General features: G+C 42.1%; 1 protein-coding gene across 1 annotated transcript in view; it reads right to left on the minus strand.

Moving 5' to 3' along the window:
• Positions 1 to 19,313, minus strand: part of LOC137417610 (5'-3' exoribonuclease 1) — a 90,801-nt gene that overhangs the window by 44,869 nt on the left and 26,619 nt on the right. The window contains exons 13-19 of the mRNA XM_078770497.1: positions 15,591 to 15,675; positions 14,014 to 14,103; positions 13,574 to 13,730; positions 13,280 to 13,399; positions 6,693 to 6,841; positions 3,165 to 3,291; positions 2,929 to 3,021 (exon numbers count right to left, since the gene is read on the minus strand). Coding sequence (XP_078626623.1) covers positions 2,929 to 3,021; positions 3,165 to 3,291; positions 6,693 to 6,841; positions 13,280 to 13,399; positions 13,574 to 13,730; positions 14,014 to 14,103; positions 15,591 to 15,675 — 821 coding nt within the window. The remainder of the gene's footprint in view (positions 1 to 2,928; positions 3,022 to 3,164; positions 3,292 to 6,692; positions 6,842 to 13,279; positions 13,400 to 13,573; positions 13,731 to 14,013; positions 14,104 to 15,590; positions 15,676 to 19,313) is intronic.

Below are 19,313 nucleotides of genomic sequence, written 5' to 3' on the forward strand. Positions count from 1 at the left end.
TGACCTTTGACCCGATTGCTCCCAAAATCTAATCAAATGTGTCCCGTATAATAACCAATCATCCCACCAAATTTCATGCAATTCGGTTGAATACTTTTTGAGTTATGCGAATAACATACACACACACACACAGACATACAAATAAATACACAGCGATCAAAACATAACCTTCCGCTTTTGCGAAGGTAATAAACATAAATGCAAATTTCGCATGTGGAAAAAAGTAAGTACACCCCAACATTTATCACTACATCAAATACCTAAAATTAGAATCAGGTGCACCAGCTCAGGTGCAAATGATTAGAACATCGTTAGAGAGGATCTTGGAGGAACCTGTCTGATTTAAACCTCAGACATTTAGTTTGGTTTACTCTTTATTGTTGAAGTGTGTGGCGTCACCATGCCTAGATCAAAAGAGCTCTCTGAGGCCTTCAGAAAGAAGGTTATAGATTCCTACGAGTCTGGGAAGGGATTTAAAAAGATCTCCAAACAATTTGAAATCAATCATTCGACTGTCCGGAAGATCATCGACAGGTGGAGAAGATTCCAAACAACTGCCAATTTGTTCAGGCCAGGCCGCCCCAGCAAGTTCAGCCCGAGAGCAGACCACAAGATGCTGAAAGAGGTCTCTAAGAACCCCAGAATGTCTTCACGGGACCTACAGGTAGCTCTTACCACTGTTGATGCCAAAGTGCATGAGTCCACCATTAGAAAGAGGCTGCACAAATTTGATCAACGTGGGAGGTGTGCCAGGAGGAAACCTTTGCTGTCCAGAAAGAACATCAGGGCAAGACTAAAGTTTGCCAATGAACACCTAGGCAAAGACCAGCACTTCTGGAACAATGTGCTCTGGACAGATGAGTCATAGGTGGAGCTATTTGGCCACAGTACCAGAAGACATGTTTGGCGAAAACCAAAGACAGCATTTGACCACAAGAACCTGATACTAACTGTAAAGCATGGTGGTGGAAATATTATGGTTTGGGGCAGCTTTGCTGCATCAGGGCCTGGGCAGCTCACCATCGTAGAATTCACAATGAATTCTTCATTGCACCAGAGGGTGCTTGAGGATAATGCGAGGCCATCTGTCGAAAAGTTGAAGCTCAACCGAAGGTCGACCTTGGAACATGACAATGACCCTAAACATACCAGTAAATCCACCAAGGAATGGCTGAAAAGAAAGAAATGGAGGATTCTGGAATGGCCAAGTCAAAGTCCGGATCTAAATCCCATCGAGATGTTGTGGGGGGATTTGAAACGAGCTCTGCATGCCAGAAACCCCTCAAACATCGCACAGCTGAAAGAATTCTGCATGGAGGAGTGGGCAAAAAATTATCCCAGTCGATGTCAGAGACTGGTGGACAGTTATAAGAAACGCCTACTTGAGGTTGTTTCTGCCAAAGGGGGCAATACCACCTATTAGAGCCAAGGGTGTACTTACTTTTTCCACATGCGAAATTTGCATTTATGTTTATTTAAATTATACAATGGACTACAAAATGTAAATGTTTCATGATATTTGTTATATTATATCACCATTATCTTTCAATATTGTTGAAATGAAGATCAAATAGCTGTATGTTGAAATATGTTGAAAAAGTCAAAACTTTACATGGGGTGTACTTACTTTTTCACGTGACTGTACATTCGGACCCCACTGTTCGCGGGGGATACGTTCCAGGAAAATGCCCCGAATTGCGAAACCGCAAACGGTGGGGAATTGTTTCAATGGAAAAGGGGGGGATTGGTTCCCCAATCGCGAAACTCCGCGAATATCGAGGAACAAGCCGCGAATGGCGAGTTAAAATTCGCAATTGGCAAGGCAAAATCCGCAAATGGTGAGGCAAATCCCACGAATGTCCATGATAATCTGCGAATGTATGCCATGACATTGTTTCATTGGGGAGAAGGGGGACAGCTTATTGCTTTAATAGATACGATGGCGTGTTTTCATTCTGTATAGTAATTCGTGGGGATGACGTTATGATGCTGCTCGTAGAATATCCCACGAAGCTGTTCACAGTGTGAATGGTGGGATATCCCGCGAAACATTGATTACCTGTGAACGGCGGCAGGATATCACTTGAAGCTGTTCACAGTGTGAATGGTGGGATATCCCGCGAAACATTGATTACCTGTGAACGGCGGCGGGATATCACTTGAAGCTGTTCACAGTGTGAATGGCGGCATATCCTGTGAAAGCCGTGAAAACGCAAAGCACTGCGCCGCAAATGTAGAAGCACGTCAATGTCCAGCTGCTTTGTGCATGGCTGGTGAAAGATGGGTTTTATAAATGGGTCAAGCTTGCAGCTCGTGAAAAAAAAAAATTGCTCCCCGAAAAACCGTTAATTAACGGGACTCGGCCGCAAATAGAAAAAAACCCGCAAATTTGCAGGACACTTTTCTGATAATACAGAAACAAGTCGCATTTTATCTATGGGAATATGCGGAACCCGCGAATAGCAGGGTCCGACTGTACTTGGACACATTTTCACCAATAAAAAATAGAACCAGATCACCATCTTGGTTTCAATTATTTTCATCTATTTGAAACAATAAATCAAAATGTACCTTTTCTTACGTGTTTTGCCTCCAAGGGGCTTTGTATACTAGAGGTATGCCATATTGAAGGATGGTGGGGTTGGCCACAGGCCTCCAAAAGTAAATTTGTTGACTATGATTCCGGTGAGTCGCAATATGATGTTGGGATTTAATAGATGTTTTCCCTTTACCTTTCCCTGGCCATTCACACAGCCAAACACATGACAGTATGACATTCCCGCATATTTTACACTTGGTACTGGAGAATGTTTGTCACATTCGCACGAAGTCGCAACAGCCACGAGAGTGAGACGTGGCGGTGTGCGATACAGCCTTTGCCCGACTTTACAATCAAATTTTTCATGAAAGGATAAAATATTCAATAACCTGCTCAATGTCAGAGGGAAGGATCTCCAGAATCATGTTATCCGCTCGACTCTTCTGCTGGAACACGGTCACCCCAGCTTTCTTCAGAGATACCTGGAACACATTGAACACCGGGTGATAAATCAGCGACAGGGAGGACAGGTACAGTCCGCTGAACTACCACCCAAAAATAAGTCTCTTTCTTTAAGGGGGCTCATCTACATCTCAATTAAGGGAGATGCACGTTCCGACCATACCTTGTATTTGATGTGCCGGAGAGAAGGAAAACCCCGATGGAAGGCATCAGGGTCAACTCCTGGAGAAAGGCCTTTTAGCAATTCAGAGGAAGGAATACGCCAAATATCAGCGGACAACCCCTGAACTCTGCAATTCACACAAATAACAACAACCACTGAATGGTACACAAAGGTGGAGGTAAACTACACCCTATTCAAATCTCTCTGCAATATATATTTTACTACCCTCCAGAATGCACGTCCATACGAGTGAGGATCCATTTAACACAGCACCACGAGCATGAAAACGTCTTTTTTTGAAGGCCACTTTTTTTTTTTTGGATACAGAATCGAGGCTCGTGAAAGAGCTAACATTTATTTCACAAACAAATCAACCAAACAAAATATATAAAAAGAGGGAGCGGTAGACAAGATGGGGAGAGAAGGGGAAGCACACAAACACAACCTTTGAGAGCAGGGACATCGGGAGATGTGTGGGAGGGAGAGGGCTTGGGGGGTGGAGGTGTGGGAAGGGGGGGGGGGGGGGGTGGGAGAAGTATAATACACGAGGACACCAATGACTTCCAGGACAGAAGTTGGTATTTCAAAAAAGTGGATTTGGGGTGAAATTAGCATGGGTAGAAAATATCAAGGTTTTGGATGGGGGAAGATAAGAGATGGTGGTGAACAGCTGTTTTAAAGACCTGGAGGGGAGTGGGATTGAAGAGAGTGAGGGAGTTTGCTCCAGAGGTGGGAGAAAAGAGGAATGAAGGAATGAAGGTGAGCAGAGAGTCTTGATTTTGGCAGTTTAACCATAAGAGGGTTGCAGGCAGATCTTGTGCGACCTGCAGGAATATTTGGGGGACAGAGCCCAGAGAGAGCTGGGGGGGCAAGGCCGGAGAGGAGTCGGTAGAAGACAGAAAGACCACCAACCTGCCAGTGGTGAGTGAGTAAAAGGCCCTTGGAGTTAGCTTCATCGCGGGAGATTCCAATGATTCTGAACGCTTTGGTTTCAACAGCGTGAAGACGAGCTAGGTGTGAGGCAGGAGCACCAGCCCAGAGGGGAGAGCAGTATTCCATTGAGCTGCGGATGAAAGCCTTGTATGTGGTGAGGAGCTCAGGTGTGCCAAGGAAAGACTTCGCACGACGGAGGATGCCCAGTCGGCGACTGGCTTTGGAGGCCAGATTTGAAATGTGGTTTTCCCAGGAAAGATCATGGCAGATAGTGAGACCCAAAAGCTTGAGTGACAGAACTTCTTGGAGAGGATTATTCAGAAAGTGGATGGGAGGGTTGTCCAGTCGGTCTTTTCGGAGAGACATCGTAAGAGTGTGAGATTTGTCAGGATTGACATGCAAGTATTTTCAATGCCATACGTACATTTGAGTTTTCCCCCAATTGCACACCCCATGACTGTGAACCCCTGAAACGTCAGCTTCTCCTTGCTGCCCATGGCAGTGTGCACACGTCAATCCATGATCTGTTGAATCCATCCATTGGTATTTTAGCACTCGGATGATCAGTAACGGCTCCTGCGAGAAACGTTTTGTCGGATACTTTGGACAACCTGTCCATCTTCAAACTTTGCAGCTTTTCTGTCCACAAATCCATATTACTACCTCATTACTCAACGAAACACCTTCAGGTGTCATCTGTTACAGCTTTGTCTTTTACCTCCACCACCAAAGGTGGACTGAGGTTATGTTTTCACCCCTGTTTTTCTGTGAACAGGACATCTCAAAAGGTTCGGATGGATTCCGACAATACTTGGTGGATAGGTTGGGTGTATTAACAAGGACGAATTTATTAGATTTTGGTTCAGATCCAGATGCAGATCCAGCCTATCAGTGGGATACAAGACGTAAACTGTTCAGCCTGGTGGAGGTATGCGCTCTACCGAGTGCGGTCCTCAGTTTGAAAGCTATCACGGCCTAACTGCATGTAAATGGGCCATTAGAAACTGTGAGGGAAAATCTACAGGGTGCTCCAAAAATACTCGGACAACTTTGGTTGTTCATATATTCAGACCCACAAATGATACAACGACACCCTTTAGTTTAAAGGATAGAGAAACTCAAAAGTTTTGTGCAAACCATCGATACACTTAAATGTGAGAGCTCCCTTTGTCGTGCGCAGGACATCAAGGCAGTACACGAGTTCTTGCCATGTTCAGCTCAGCATGTTTGCGTCCACCAGTGCTCATGCAGCCGTGATTCGAGAACGAAGATACTGCAGGTTTGTCCCCTTCGTGTTGTAGACAACATCTTTATGAAATCCCCACAGAAAAAAAATAATCAAGGGGGGTTATGTCTGGTGATCGTGGAGGCCAGACGGTTGGTCCATCTCGGCCAATCCAACACCCTGGAAAATTTTCATCCAGGAAGGCTCAAAAGACTAAGGCCCAATGACTGGGAGCGCCATTCTGTTGAAAAATGATGTCGGGTTGCAGGTCTTCAATCTGTGGGAAGGTGAATCCTTCCACCATGTTCATGTAAATTGTCGAGGACACTGTGTCCTTAGCAAAAAGAAAAATAGACCCACCAAGTGGTCATGGAGAAGGCCACACCACACATTGACCTTTGGACTCTCGAGTACGTGTTCAATGACCACGTGGGATTTACCTGTGGTTTACTCAGGTCAAACTGCTTGCTGCCATGAGCCCATACAACCATCACCTCACAGACGAGGAAAAACGACGCAATTTCACATTGTGCCGGTCGACTTTCCCTGATACATGAAAGGAATCTTCGTCTGTGAACATGACCCTTTTCAGGTTATCTTCGTCGTCATTTATGTGACTAAGCATTTCCAAATCAAACACCTTGCGGTTGATTCCATCATTTGGTTCGAGTTCTTGCAGAATCTGCACCTTATAGGCAAAACGCTTCAGTCTATTATACAAAATCCTGTGTTTAGTGGTGGTTGGTAGTCCCAGTTCTCTGGATGCATGTTGGATTGATTTTCTGGGACTCTGTTGAAACGATTCACGTACTCATTCAACGTCTGCTGCACTTGTGCTTAGTCGACCGTTACTTTTCTGTTTCTAACAACTTCCAGTCTCATTAAACCTCTTGTACCACTCTCTGATACTAGTCTGCGATGGTGGATTCTTTCCATGCCTTGTACGGAAATTACGCTGAACTTGAGTGTCTGATCTCGTCTCGATTAACCATTCGACGCACTGAGCTTTCCCCTGTGGAGTCGCCATTTTCTTTTACATTAAGCCACCACACCTGAAAATAAAGCAAACTTTATGAGTTTCTGTACTATATAAAACAAAGGGTATCATTGTATCATTTGTGGTACTAAATAGATTAACAACTATAGTTGTCCAGGTCGTTTTGGAACACCTTGTACTTTCCTTTCAATTGAACTCGCATATACGCGTTTTGTTGCATTGTTCCTACAGGCACTAATGGTACGTTAGTCAAACCGTGATCCTTGGCCAAGGTACAAAAACAACCGTGTCCAAACTGTATTTGATTAATTTTATCAACAGCATCCGGATGAAAAGCTTTCCCAAACTCTGTAAATGGCATTATCGATCTCACCTTATGCGAGGATCATCACCCTCTTCCGGCTTGGCAACGGTGGCCAATGAGTCAAATGTGTAGAGCAAACAGTGTCCGTGCTCATTGCGTCGTTTCTCCTCGTCTGTGAGGTGATGGTTGTATGGGCTCATTGCAGCAAGCAGTTCGATCTGAGTAAACCACAGGTAAAGCGTGTCGTTAGAACGTAGAACTAGTTGGTTCATCACTCTGCTTCATTAACACTTGCCTGTTTACCACATGAACACCTAAGAGGAGTACAGTACACAAAAACTAGAAATTCCAATCTCCCATTGAGCTGTTTTTTGGTGGGATGCAGGACCTGTCCTTGTGGACAATACCAGGACAGATAAAATTGGAGTCAGGAATAAAATGGTCGAAGTTCCAAAAAGGTGGATCATTTTCTTTATAAAGGTAAATACAAGTCAAGTTTGAATGACAGAGACACTAGATCTGAAAGATATCAAAATTAATATCAGGAAATGTTTATCATTCTCAAATATATATTTGTCCGTATATATATATATATATCGGACCCTGCTATTCACTCGGGATATGTTCCTGGAAAATGCCACGAATTGCGAAACCACAAATGGCGGGGCATTATTTCAATGGAAAAAGGGGGGATAGGTTCCCAAGTCGTGAAAATCCGCCAATAGAGAGGACCAAACAGAAAATGGCGAGGCAAAATCTGCGGATGGTGAGGCAAATCCCGAGAATGTCGGCGATAATCCCCCAAACGGTGAGGCAAATCCCGAGAATGTCGACAATAATCCCGCAAATGGTCAGGCAAATCCCGCGAATGTTGATGATAATCCACGAAGGTCGAAAATCCCACGAATGTATGCAGCGGCATTGTTTCATTGGGTTAAAGCGGGATCCGTTATAGATTCCCGGCAGTTCCTGATTCATAGAGGAAAATTTTTAAGGTTTAAAATGTTTTTGACCACAAATGCACATGATTAGTTTCTTTTTATTTTATTTATAGTATATATATATTTTTGCATACAGAATCAAGGCTCGTGTAAGAGTTAACACATTGAACATGAAAACATGCACAGACACATAAAACATACAATGAAAGGAGCGGGAGACAAGAGGGGGAGGGAGAGGGAAGCACACAAGCACAACAACAGTAGAGAACAGGGACGTCAGTAGATCTGTGGAAGGTGGAGGGCTGGGGGAGGAGGGAGGGGAACACCGTATAAAGCAAGTGGACACTTCTCGGCATTTCAGGAAAGAAGTTGGGGATTGAAAGAGGCGGATTTGGGGTGTTTTCACGGGGTAGAAAACATCAAGGTTTTGGATGGGGGAAGATAAGAGATGGTGGTGAACAGCTGTTTTAAAGACCTGGAGGGAGGAGTGGGATTGAAGAGAGTGAGGGGGTTTGTTCCAGAGGTGGGAGAAAAGAGGAATGAAAGAATGAAGGTGAGCAGAGAGTCTTGATTTTGGTAGTTTCACCAGAAGAGGGTTGCTGGCAGATCTTGTGTGTCCTGCAGGAATATTTGGGGGACAGAGCACAGACACAGCAGGGGGAGCTAGGAGTCGCAAGGAGAGGCGCCCGGAGATCTCCGGAGAGGAGTCGCAAAAATACTTGCAAATTTTAAATAACACCACCACCAGGTTCCATTTCCAATTTATTGAAGGAGTGTGCATTCAGCTTATGAAACGTGCTTAACCATATTGCACCGTGAAACTTAAAAAAAAAACACAACACCATCATGTTCGCGGCTCATAGAAGATGTTTTTTTGCGTATGTCCAGCTGCTTTATGCATGGCTGGTGAAAGATGGGTTTTATAAATGTGTCAAGCTAGCGGCTCATGAAAATCCGCGAATTCGTGGAACACGGCCGCAAATAGAAAAAAACCCACGAATTTGAGGAACACGGCCGCAAATAGGAAAGAACAAGCGTTACGCCTCGGTCCCCCGTCGGTGAAGTGATGTGAGTTGACAAAGTGGAAGACGCAGAAAACATGGAAGAGTCGATAATATTTGCGAGTGGGTTGGAGACACACCCACACACCAGATTAGAAGTTAGTAGTTCGTTTATTTTTCAAGATATTCCGCTCACAAGGTTCAGACATATATGGTGGCGGCCATCTTGGATTTTGACGTGGCGACCCAATTTTCAATAGCGTTCTTCCTTATGCCTAGATACAGTCGCTCACCAGACGAGAAGTGAGTAGTTGGTTTATTTTTCAAGATATTCCGCTCACAAGGTGCAGACATATATGGTGGTGGCCATCTTGGATTTTGATGTGGTGACCCAATTTTCAATAGCGTTCTTCCTTATGCCTAGATACAGTCGCGCACCAGATTAGAAGTGAGTAGTTGGTTTATTTTTCAAGATATTTCGCTCACAATGTTCAGACATATGTGGCGGCGGCCATCTTGGATTTTGACGTGGCGACACAATTTTCAATAGAGTTCTTCCTTATGCCTAGATACACCCACACACCGGATTAGAAGTTAGTAGTTCATTTATTTTTCAAGATATTCCGCTCACAAGTTTCAACGCACGCACGCACACACGGAGGGGAAAACTATAGTCCCCCTTTCGCTCCGCGGTGAAACGGGGGACAAAAAAAACCGCGAATTCGAGGAACACAGCCGTGAATAGGAACCCCCCCCCCCCCCCCCCCGCAATTTCACATAACACGGCCGTGAATAGAAAAAAAAAGCACGAATTTGTGGGACACTTTTCTGCGAATAGAGGAATAGAGAAACAGCTCACATTTGATCAACCGCGAATATGCGGAACCCGCTAAAAGCAGAACCGCGAAAAGAGGGGGCCGACTGTATGCGCACGCGCACGCACGCACGCACGCACACACACACACACACACACACACACACACACACACACACACACACACACACACACACACACACACACACACACACACACACACACACACACACACACACACGTTCTGTACAAAAGTCCTAGGCCACCTTGAAAATGAACATTTTAATTGGCACCTTTGCATATTTTGATAAATAAAAGGTGTTATTACCTCCGCTACGGAAGGTAGATGGAGGTTATGTTTTCATCCGTCTCTGTTTGTTTGTCCGTTTTTTGTGAACAATATATTTCAAAAACTTGCAGATTGATTCGGACGAAACTTGTTGGACAGGATGGGTGTGTGACAAGGACGAATTGATTCGATTTTAGTGAAGATCCAAATCGGATCCGTATACGAGAATTTTCTTCAAGTGATTCTTCACCATTGAGTGATAGGGCCAAAAACTATATAGCATGATGTTTCAAAAAGTTGTGGACGAGTTATGACAAAACTTTGTGGATGAGTTTGTTCGGCGAGGAGAACAAGCAGATTCGATTTTGGGTCAGGTCCGGATCCAGATCCGTGGGACACAAAACGTAAGCTGTTCAGCCTGGTGGAAGTATGCTCTCTACCGAGTGCCGTTCTAATAATGATCATATTTTATTAAAGTTATATCGAATTATATAAAAATAATGAATGAAATTTTAATATTTCGTGTGATAATCTTTTCATACAAAACAGCAGATATCCGTTTCAGATGCTTTCTTGCAATTTCTGGAGAAATTTCCTTGGGATGTTCTTCCATTAGTTCTGCAGTGTGTACCATTAATTCTTTCTTTTGATTTTTGTTGTTTTTCATTTTTATTCCTGTCCAAATAATCCCAGATTGCCCAGAAATAATAAATAATCCAGAAATAATGTTTATACAAATGAACAAAACATTATTCAAATTTGTTGTTCAATGTTTCATTTTACTATGAATGGCTCCGAATAGAGATCGAAAAATGCTCCATATTTTATATATATATGCTCAACATAGAAGAGTAAACATGAAATGGTAAATAAATTAATAGAACAACGTGGGGCAGGGGGATTTGGGTTCAGAGCGGGGAGGGGAGGGGAAGGGGGGGGGGGGGCAAGGGGGAGGGGCAAAATAAATTTGGCCCCATACCCCCACCCGAGTATAGGAACATGGTGCCAAATTTGGGTGTATATTAATGTTTCTTTAGCTAAGTTGGTACCATTTTTAAAACTTTGTTGGTGTCACTTATTGCTGTAGTCTCATTTAGCCTCAATTCTGGCTTTTGGTGACTTTATATCCCTGGTTAGTTTCAGCATTTCTGCTCCGTATGATCCTAACAGAGATCGTCTAACCCATGAAATTCACCTCCCCCTCTCAACTCGAGCCTCACGAGTTCTATGTGCCTGCTTTTTCTTCTGACATGAAATGGGAAATACATCAATAGAACAACGTGGAAGAGTGAACATGAAATGTTAAATAAATTAATAGAACAACGTGGAAGAGTAAACATTAAATGTTAAATAAATTAATAGAAGAACGTGGAAGAGTAAACATTACATGTAAAATAAATTAATAGAACAACGTGGAAGAGTAAACATTAAATGTTAAATAAATTAATAGAAGAACGTGGAAGAGTAAACATTAAATGTTAAATAAATTAATAGAAGAATGTGGAAGAGTGAACATTAAATGGTAAATAATATTTAAAAGAACAACATGGAAAAGTAAACATTAAATAAATTAAAAGAAAAAAGTGGAAGAGTCAACATTAAATGTTAAAAATAAATTAATAGAACAATGTGGAAGAGTAAACATTAAATGGTAAATAAATTCAAAGAACAACGTGGAAGAATAAACATTAAATAGTGAATAAATTAAAAGAAAACGTGGAAGAGTAAACATTAAATGGAAAGTAAATTAAAAGAACATGGAAGAGTAAACATTAAATGGTAAATAAATGACTAGAACAACCTGGAAGAGTAAACATTAAATGGTAAATAAATGAATTGAACAACATGGAAGAGTAAACATTAAATGGTAAATAAATGAATAAAACAACGTGGAAGACTAAACATTAAATGGTAAATAAATTAAAAGAACAACGTCGAAGAGTAAACATTAAACGGTAAATAAATTAATAGAACAAAGTGGAAGAGCAAACATTAAATGGTAAATAAATTAATAGAACAACATGGAAGAGTAAACATTAAATGGTAAATAAATTAAAAGAACAACGTCGAAGAGTAAACATTAAACGGTAAATAAATTAAAAGAACAATGTGGACGAGCACACTTTAAATGGTAAATCAATTCAAAGAACAACATGGAAGAGTATTATTTAAATTGTAAATAAATTAATAGAACGACATGGAAGAGTAAACATGAAATGGTAAATAAATTAAAAGAACAACGTCAAAGAGTAAACATTAAATCATACTAAAATACGCCATTTAGTGTCTGTCCGTCTGTCTGATGAATTTTTGACACCAATACATTCTGTCGTTACTTATCCAATCTCTACCAAACTTGACACGATGACGAAGGGTTACAGAATGAAGGTTGTAGCGCATTCATTTGCGCCCCTCCCCAAGGGTGTTTCTCCCTCTCTCCACCCCCCCCCCCCCCCCCCCCCCCCCCACCGAGCCGTCAATGGGTTGCACGTCGAGGTGTATATAAATGTTAAATTAGCTTTATTGTAGCCTTTTTCCAAGGCCGCTTCAAATAACAAAACTAACGATAATAGCATAATATTAATGTTATTACAAAACAATATTAACACCATTAGTATCCCACCTCCCCAAAGTATTTTTCCTCCTTGAACAAACAACGAGTCAACATTTATATATAGCTTATCATGGCGTTTTTGTGGGAGCAACTGCCCAACGGCCTCTACCAGAGGTAAAAATATTATAAACCACAAAAACGCATGATTAGCTTTTTAAACAGTCACCAATGCTGTTTATAACACTAAATGAAGAAATTTGGAGGAATCCCGACATGCGTGAGGTAAGTTTTACTTGCAGAACTGAGCGAAGATCTACTGTACTCTAGGTACCCCATAAGTGTTGGGTTAATAACATGACCCTTCCTGGCACTAACGTGGCGATTTTCGTCGTGAACTTTTGAAACTCGCTCCTTCTGTTTAACATGAAACAGAAAGGGAGGAAGCCCGGGGTGTGCTCATTTACCAAGCAGCGAGCTAGCGCTTGCCAAGCCAGCCGTTCCTTAACGGTTTTGAATGGAATGCTTGCTCGAATGCTTAAACCTCTTAGCGATCTCTCCACAAGAAACTTGGTAAATGAACACACACCCAATGTTCTTGAGACCAGACCATAGATCGACTAATATATGTACCCCAAAGAGGAACGACCCTTCTTGCTGCTCCCATAGTTAGCGGGTGTACTAGTGGTAAATAAATAAAAAGAACAACGTGGAAGAGTAAACATTAAATGGTAAATAAATTAAAAGAACAACGTGGAAGAGAAAACATTAAATGGTAAATAAATTCAAAGAACAACGTGGAAGAGTAAACAATGAATGATAAATAATTTAATCGAACAACGTGGAAGAGTAAACATTTAATGGTAAGCAATTTAAAATCAAGTTGAGTATGAAAGATGGAAACAACAAAAAAACGAAATTCAAACCAACGTTATGTTCGTTCCCCAAGAATGTAGTTAGACTTGCTCAAACTGGTGTTCTTTAAGCACGAGGAGGTAAATGGATTTGGTTTGTCTTTACATGCTGCGGATTACAACGTGCCCGGTTGATCGGCACAAACCTCGTTTACAAATGGGATGAGGACCACGGCCTCCCAGTCCTGCTGCTTGCCGTTCAGGTCAGTAAGGAACTCTTCCGGGTAAAATTGCAGGATAGGAGAGCTTGGGTCGGTCATAAGATTCTGTGTGAATGATCACGACACACACCAAGTGCAGTTTGAAGAAAAATGTAAGTTGGGGGTGGGGGAGGGACACGGTGCATTATGGACAAAATATCCTCCATCAAAGAGGACTGGTAAAAAAAGCTTCCCGTTCCCAACGCTTCCCACAACGTTCAGCCACAGCAAATACCAAACCTGGTAGCAGAGAGGAAGCAGCTCACGACTGGCCGGAGGAAGCACAGCCAGGAGCTGCTCAAAGGGCCTGAAGGGGGCACCGTAGTTGAAGTTGAGATTGAGCGTCGCTACACCACGCAAGTCAGAGAGAAAGGGCGCGTAATGAGCCGGAAAGAACCTGCCGAGGAAAGGAGGACTGTTGTAACACCACCCAAGAGATGTAAACAGCCATAAAAGAGCCACATCATTAGCGGCCAAATATCTATAAAAATGCGGCGGTGGAAAAATAATCCTCCCCTCAACTTTTCACCTGTCTATCCTGATCTCACAAACCTTTCCCTTCTTTAAACGGAAACTACCAACTCAAACATACTTACACCCCCCAGTCTGTAATTAATAAACAGATGTGGGAGACCAATGTCAAATCATCAGTTAGTGCTGTGCAGCATGCCACGACATACCAGCTCCAGGACGTCACCCCCTCAGAATAATAAGACAAGATCCACTGGATGGCTTCGATGTAGGACCTCGTCTGCTGGTGCAGGAAACCACTGTATGGTGGGGAGATAAAAAATCACACAAGTGAAGTACAAGGCTAACGGTTTCATGTGATTATAAACAATACAAACACCAACAACAACAAAAAAAAATTCAGGATCACTACCAAGTCTTTGCAATAAAAATCAGGTTCCCTCCCTCCGAGTCCAGTGTTGAAAGCTCATGGAAGAACTGTCACAGCCAAATCATGCACACACATGCAGTCAGACACATGACTTACTTTCAACACGAGACAAACAGCCCTCAACCTTGGAGGAAGTAACTGTGGAGCACTCCGGGTGCCTTAAAGATATCTAGTGGCATAACGTTATTCTCCGCAGTAAGCAGATAATTAGCCCTTAGGGGCTTACGGAATGGGTCTCTTCCTTCCGTTTGTGCGTCCATCCGCAATTATATATTGGACAGGTATGGACAGATTTTGTTCATGGTTGGCACAAAGACAAAACATGCTGACATACATATGCACATAATTTTGTTTTGCGATGTGATCAAAGATGGCCGACTGGTGGCCATTTTAGTTGTAAAACACCCGATGTTGAACAAGTCCTCAACCATTTCTCGGACATGCAATTACCGATGTTGTTCAAAATTGGCACACAGACAATAAATTATGGATTACATATGCATGCCATTTATTTTTTGAGACCACATCCAAAATGGCCGACTGGCGGCCTTTTTGTTGCTTAAACGTGTCCCCAACCATTTCTTGAAAATGCATGGTCTAATTTTGTTGAAATTGGCACAAAGACAATGGATGAGAGTATACATATGCAGAAGATTTTGTTTTGTAATCCAACCAAAGATGGACGACTGGCTGCCTTTAACTCTGTATAGCAAAATTACTAAAACCACGGTGACTGTGACATTTTATGTCTTTTTCTACTTGTTTGAAGGAGGACTAGAACGCCACTCAGTAGAGCGCAGACTCCTGCCGTGGGAAAGGTTGGAGCCCTATCTTCCAAAGTTAAAAAAATCCTTCAAAAAATTCCTGGATCCGGAATAATATCCTGAGCTTCACCAAAAACTAATCAATTCTTCCTTATCCCAAGGGCAATCATCCCACCAACTTTCATCCAAATCCGTTCAGAACTTTTCCAGATATCTTGTTCACAAACACATGAACACACATACGCACACGCACACACACACACACGGACGGACACGATCAAATGTATTACTCCCGGGCGGATGCATTACCTCACTCACACCTCCCAACGGATGGACACGTGTTCTATCCTCTAAACTAAAAGCGCCGAGCAAGTAAGCAGCACACACCATTTTAAAGTCTTCGGTTTGACTGCCCGGGATTTTAGCCACAGATCTCCAGGACTCGGAGTGATGCTTTAACCACAGTACCACGAAATCTGGTTATAAACTCAAAGGTCGGTCCGTAATTATTTGCAAAATGAAAAGGTTTATTTATTTGAAAAGCCTCGGTGAAATCATTACTAAAGAATTTTCCAAAATGCAATGAACTCACGAAGTAACTTGCGCGACTCCCATCTTACTGGTGTAATACTTCTCCTTGTACTGGCGGAACTCGATCTCAAACAAATCTTCCTCCCCTGTGCAAGTGGCAAAACACGATCGTTCGACCTATCCATATTTGGGCAAGTCCAAGATAATATCTCCTCAGATGGCAAAAATCCATCTTGATGTAATAGTATAATGTTTATTGTCGTTTTGTAGCTAAAAAGTCAGCTTATGCTTCTGTCAGGGAAAATAATAAATTATGCATATTAACAATGAAATTGGTGGCTTAATTTGCATAAATTTGAATAGAGCGTTAAGCATGGGACAATTTGAAATAATTTTGAAAAATAACAAGAAGACATTTCTGATTTATTTCTGGTGTGGACATGAATAATACATCTTCCAGTTTTTTAAATAGCTTTTGAAAAAAAAAAGTCAACGAATCAATCATGCAAATTAGGCCTTGTCCTAACTTCAGGCGTCCCATACGTAACAATTTGACGACCATTGTACAAGTTTTTTTCTGGATGTTTTAATCATTGACTAATGTGACTTTCAGAAGCTCCAATTTATGTATTACAGGTATTAACCCTTTGAGTACGGGAATTTCTTTTGATAAAAAACAGGTGCAGGATTAATTTGGCATTTTGGTACGGGAATGCAACCACGTACTGACGATCTATTTATAGGTATAGTCGATGACGTGTAGTGACGTCATCCGTACACAAAACTTTTTCGCGGGTTGCGGCACTGGACGTCATCCGTACTCAAAGGGTTAACTACTGTAATTAAGTGTCAAATGTAATTTATCATTCATTTCCATAAATAATTTTAAAATGATTGCGGATTTTAAAAATGATCAATGGTTGGAGTGCTAAAAACACCGAGTGTAAACAGTCGAGAGATTCGTGTACGTTTGGGAAATCATGGCTGCACATTGGCATACAGACGGTGCACTCTTTTCACCATCATGGTATACGATCAACAGGAAGGGGAATAGAAGCATCTTTACTATGCCGTAGTGTCTGATGAACTTTCACACACAAGGGATGCTGTCGTTGCCTTCAATAAGGTACTAATAGGTAACCGGGCAAAATTGCAGGGAAAAAATGGGGATGAAACAGAAGTGGATCAAATGGTTCGACAGCTGAGAGAAAAGAGGAACGAATGAGTGGTGGAGGTGAGCAGTGAGCTCGGTTTTTTGAGTTTAACAAGTCGATGGTTAGTTGCAGACTGTGTGTGCCCTGCAGATACTTGGGGGGGTGGGGGGGAGGGGATGATAAGGGGACAAAAGAAAGAGAGGGCAGAGGATGCAAGACCAAAAGAGAGGCAGGAGAAAAAAAAACTCCCATTCAAAATACAACGTGTCCGCTATTGGTCTGATGGAGAAAAACAAATTAATGAATGATCCCTTTGATGCCATTTTTCCCCGCTAGAGCAGGGGTTAGCCTTGCGGGTCCCATGACAATCATGGTTCCCTGTTTGAGGCAATGTTTTTATGGCCGGATGCCCTTCCTGACGCTAACCCTTGGTCGCCTGTTACGATGCGTGGGGATACGGTGTACCTATTCTAAACCGGGTTACACACCGGGATCATTCATCCCAGCAAGCTGGTACTCAATTTGCCGACCTTTGAAGGGTGACAGGCTGAGTCAACCCCCCTGGCGTTAATTCAGCGATCGACCAGGATTCGAACCCAGGATCCCAAGCCGGCACCCTAACCGCTAAGCCAACACCAGGCTTAATGGTGGATGGTCTGATGATGTCACCTCTGATGGTCTAACCTTGGTCTGATGGAGCAGGCGGCCAATTCAAGAATCGCTATTGCTTTGTCAATATGCTCTTCCATGAGGCAGACTTTGGTGCAGCAAGGGATTGGTCATTCTTTGAAACCCCCCCATGGAAACAGGGCAGTCGATGGGGTGGGGGCTACTGTAAAAAGGGCTGTATGGTTGGTAGTGTTGAGAAACCAGGAAGTTGTGAGAGATGCAGAACAGGTTGCCAGTGCTGCTGCCCACCTCCACAAAGATATCAACGTCTTATTCGTCAGGACAGAAGAGATCAAAACCCACTCGGAGAAATGCAAAAAACGCTGGGAGAAATGCTGCCCTGTTCCAGAAACTCCCGAGCTGCACTTTGTACGTCCAGTGAAGCCTGGTGTAATCGCTACTGTGGTGAACATATCATTTGATCCTGCTGTAGTTATGATGGAACACTCCATCATTCCAGAAATGCCTGAAGCCCACGAAAGAACAAGAACTAGAGAATGATACAGACACACGTGAAGGTAAAACTCCACTTGAAGTGAAAACAGGAAACTTTGTCATTGTCCAAGTTGATCTCCAAGGAAAGACACATGGTATCAGAACATTTGTTGGACAGGTGATGAACAAGTCAGACACTGAGAAAGACGCCATTACTGTCAAATTCATGAGAAAGATTTCAAAATCTTGTTTAGAAGACCAAATTCAGTTTTGCCAATGAATTGGAATATGTTGTTGATGTTGGATCAGTGGTTGAAGAACTAAAACCTCCGAGTGTAAACAGTCGAGAGATTCATACGTTTCCTGAAGAAATTGAAGATAGAGTGAGATGTTCATGAATGTGCCTGAGCTACATCAGTGTGTGGCGTACTTCTTGACAGGCAAATGCTTTCCAAGTCATTGATGTTGAAATTGTTGAAACTTCATGAATAAGTTGTTTTGTTAAGGATTCACCTGTTGTTGTTTTCCTGGAAACCAAAATAGCACACGATTTGTGTACAATACTTTGTGTGACGTCATAAAAACATTAAACCAAGGGGGACTAGTATCACTTACATAACACCTTCATAATTAAAATAATTATACGCAATTAAATATGATGCAATTTTTTTCAATGAGATTTTGCAAAAACAAGCTCAAGTGTTCAACCTTTCTTCACACGGGATATCAAGTTGTACAAGAAAAGATCTTCAGGGAATTTTGAACTTCAACATTTTGTTGAAAAATCTTAATTTTTTTTTTTTGGTGGTCCGATACGCAACAGGGTACATCTTCGTTATCTGACTAATTACAGACTTGGCATTTAATATGGTATTTTTTTTTTTGTGGGGGTGAACTTACTTTTCAAGATGACTTAGAACCAAAAGTTCATTGGAATTATGTTGAAATTATTCTAGATTTTGTTAATGTGACCTTTAAATGAACTTACTTTTCAAGATGACTTAGAACCAAAAGTTCATTGGAATTATGTTGAAATTATTCTAGATTTTGTTTATGTGACCTTTAAAAGAAACAAAACCCACATTTGACATTTTGAAGCAAATAAATTGATCCTTGAAAGTGATGTAAACTGATATCGAACTCAATTCATGGACAGTACTGTATTAAACTTCTGTGCGTTTTCCAGAAGTATCTCTTTATTTTGCACATTAGCCCAAATTTTTTTTTTAACAAAAACAAAAATTAAATTACGACTGGGATTACGGAGAGTAAAATTACAGTTCAGTACTTCGTGTAACCCCCACGAGCATTCAGGAAAGCACGTACACGTCGAGGCATGCTGTTCACAAGATTTGCCAAGGTTTGGACAGGAATCGCTTGCCATGCAGTTAAAATAGCCTGCTGCAATTCACGCACAGAGGCAGGCTGCTGGTCCAAGTTGTCGATTTGACGCGTTAATTCTGCCCACAAGTTCTCTATCGGATTCATATCCGGGGACATGGCAGGCCACTCAATATGCTCTACAC

Source organism: Myxine glutinosa, chromosome 1, assembly GCF_964187855.1.
Source record: "Myxine glutinosa chromosome 1, kmMyxGlut1.1, whole genome shotgun sequence".
In the NCBI taxonomy this organism is placed as follows: domain Eukaryota; kingdom Metazoa; phylum Chordata; class Myxini; order Myxiniformes; family Myxinidae; genus Myxine; species Myxine glutinosa.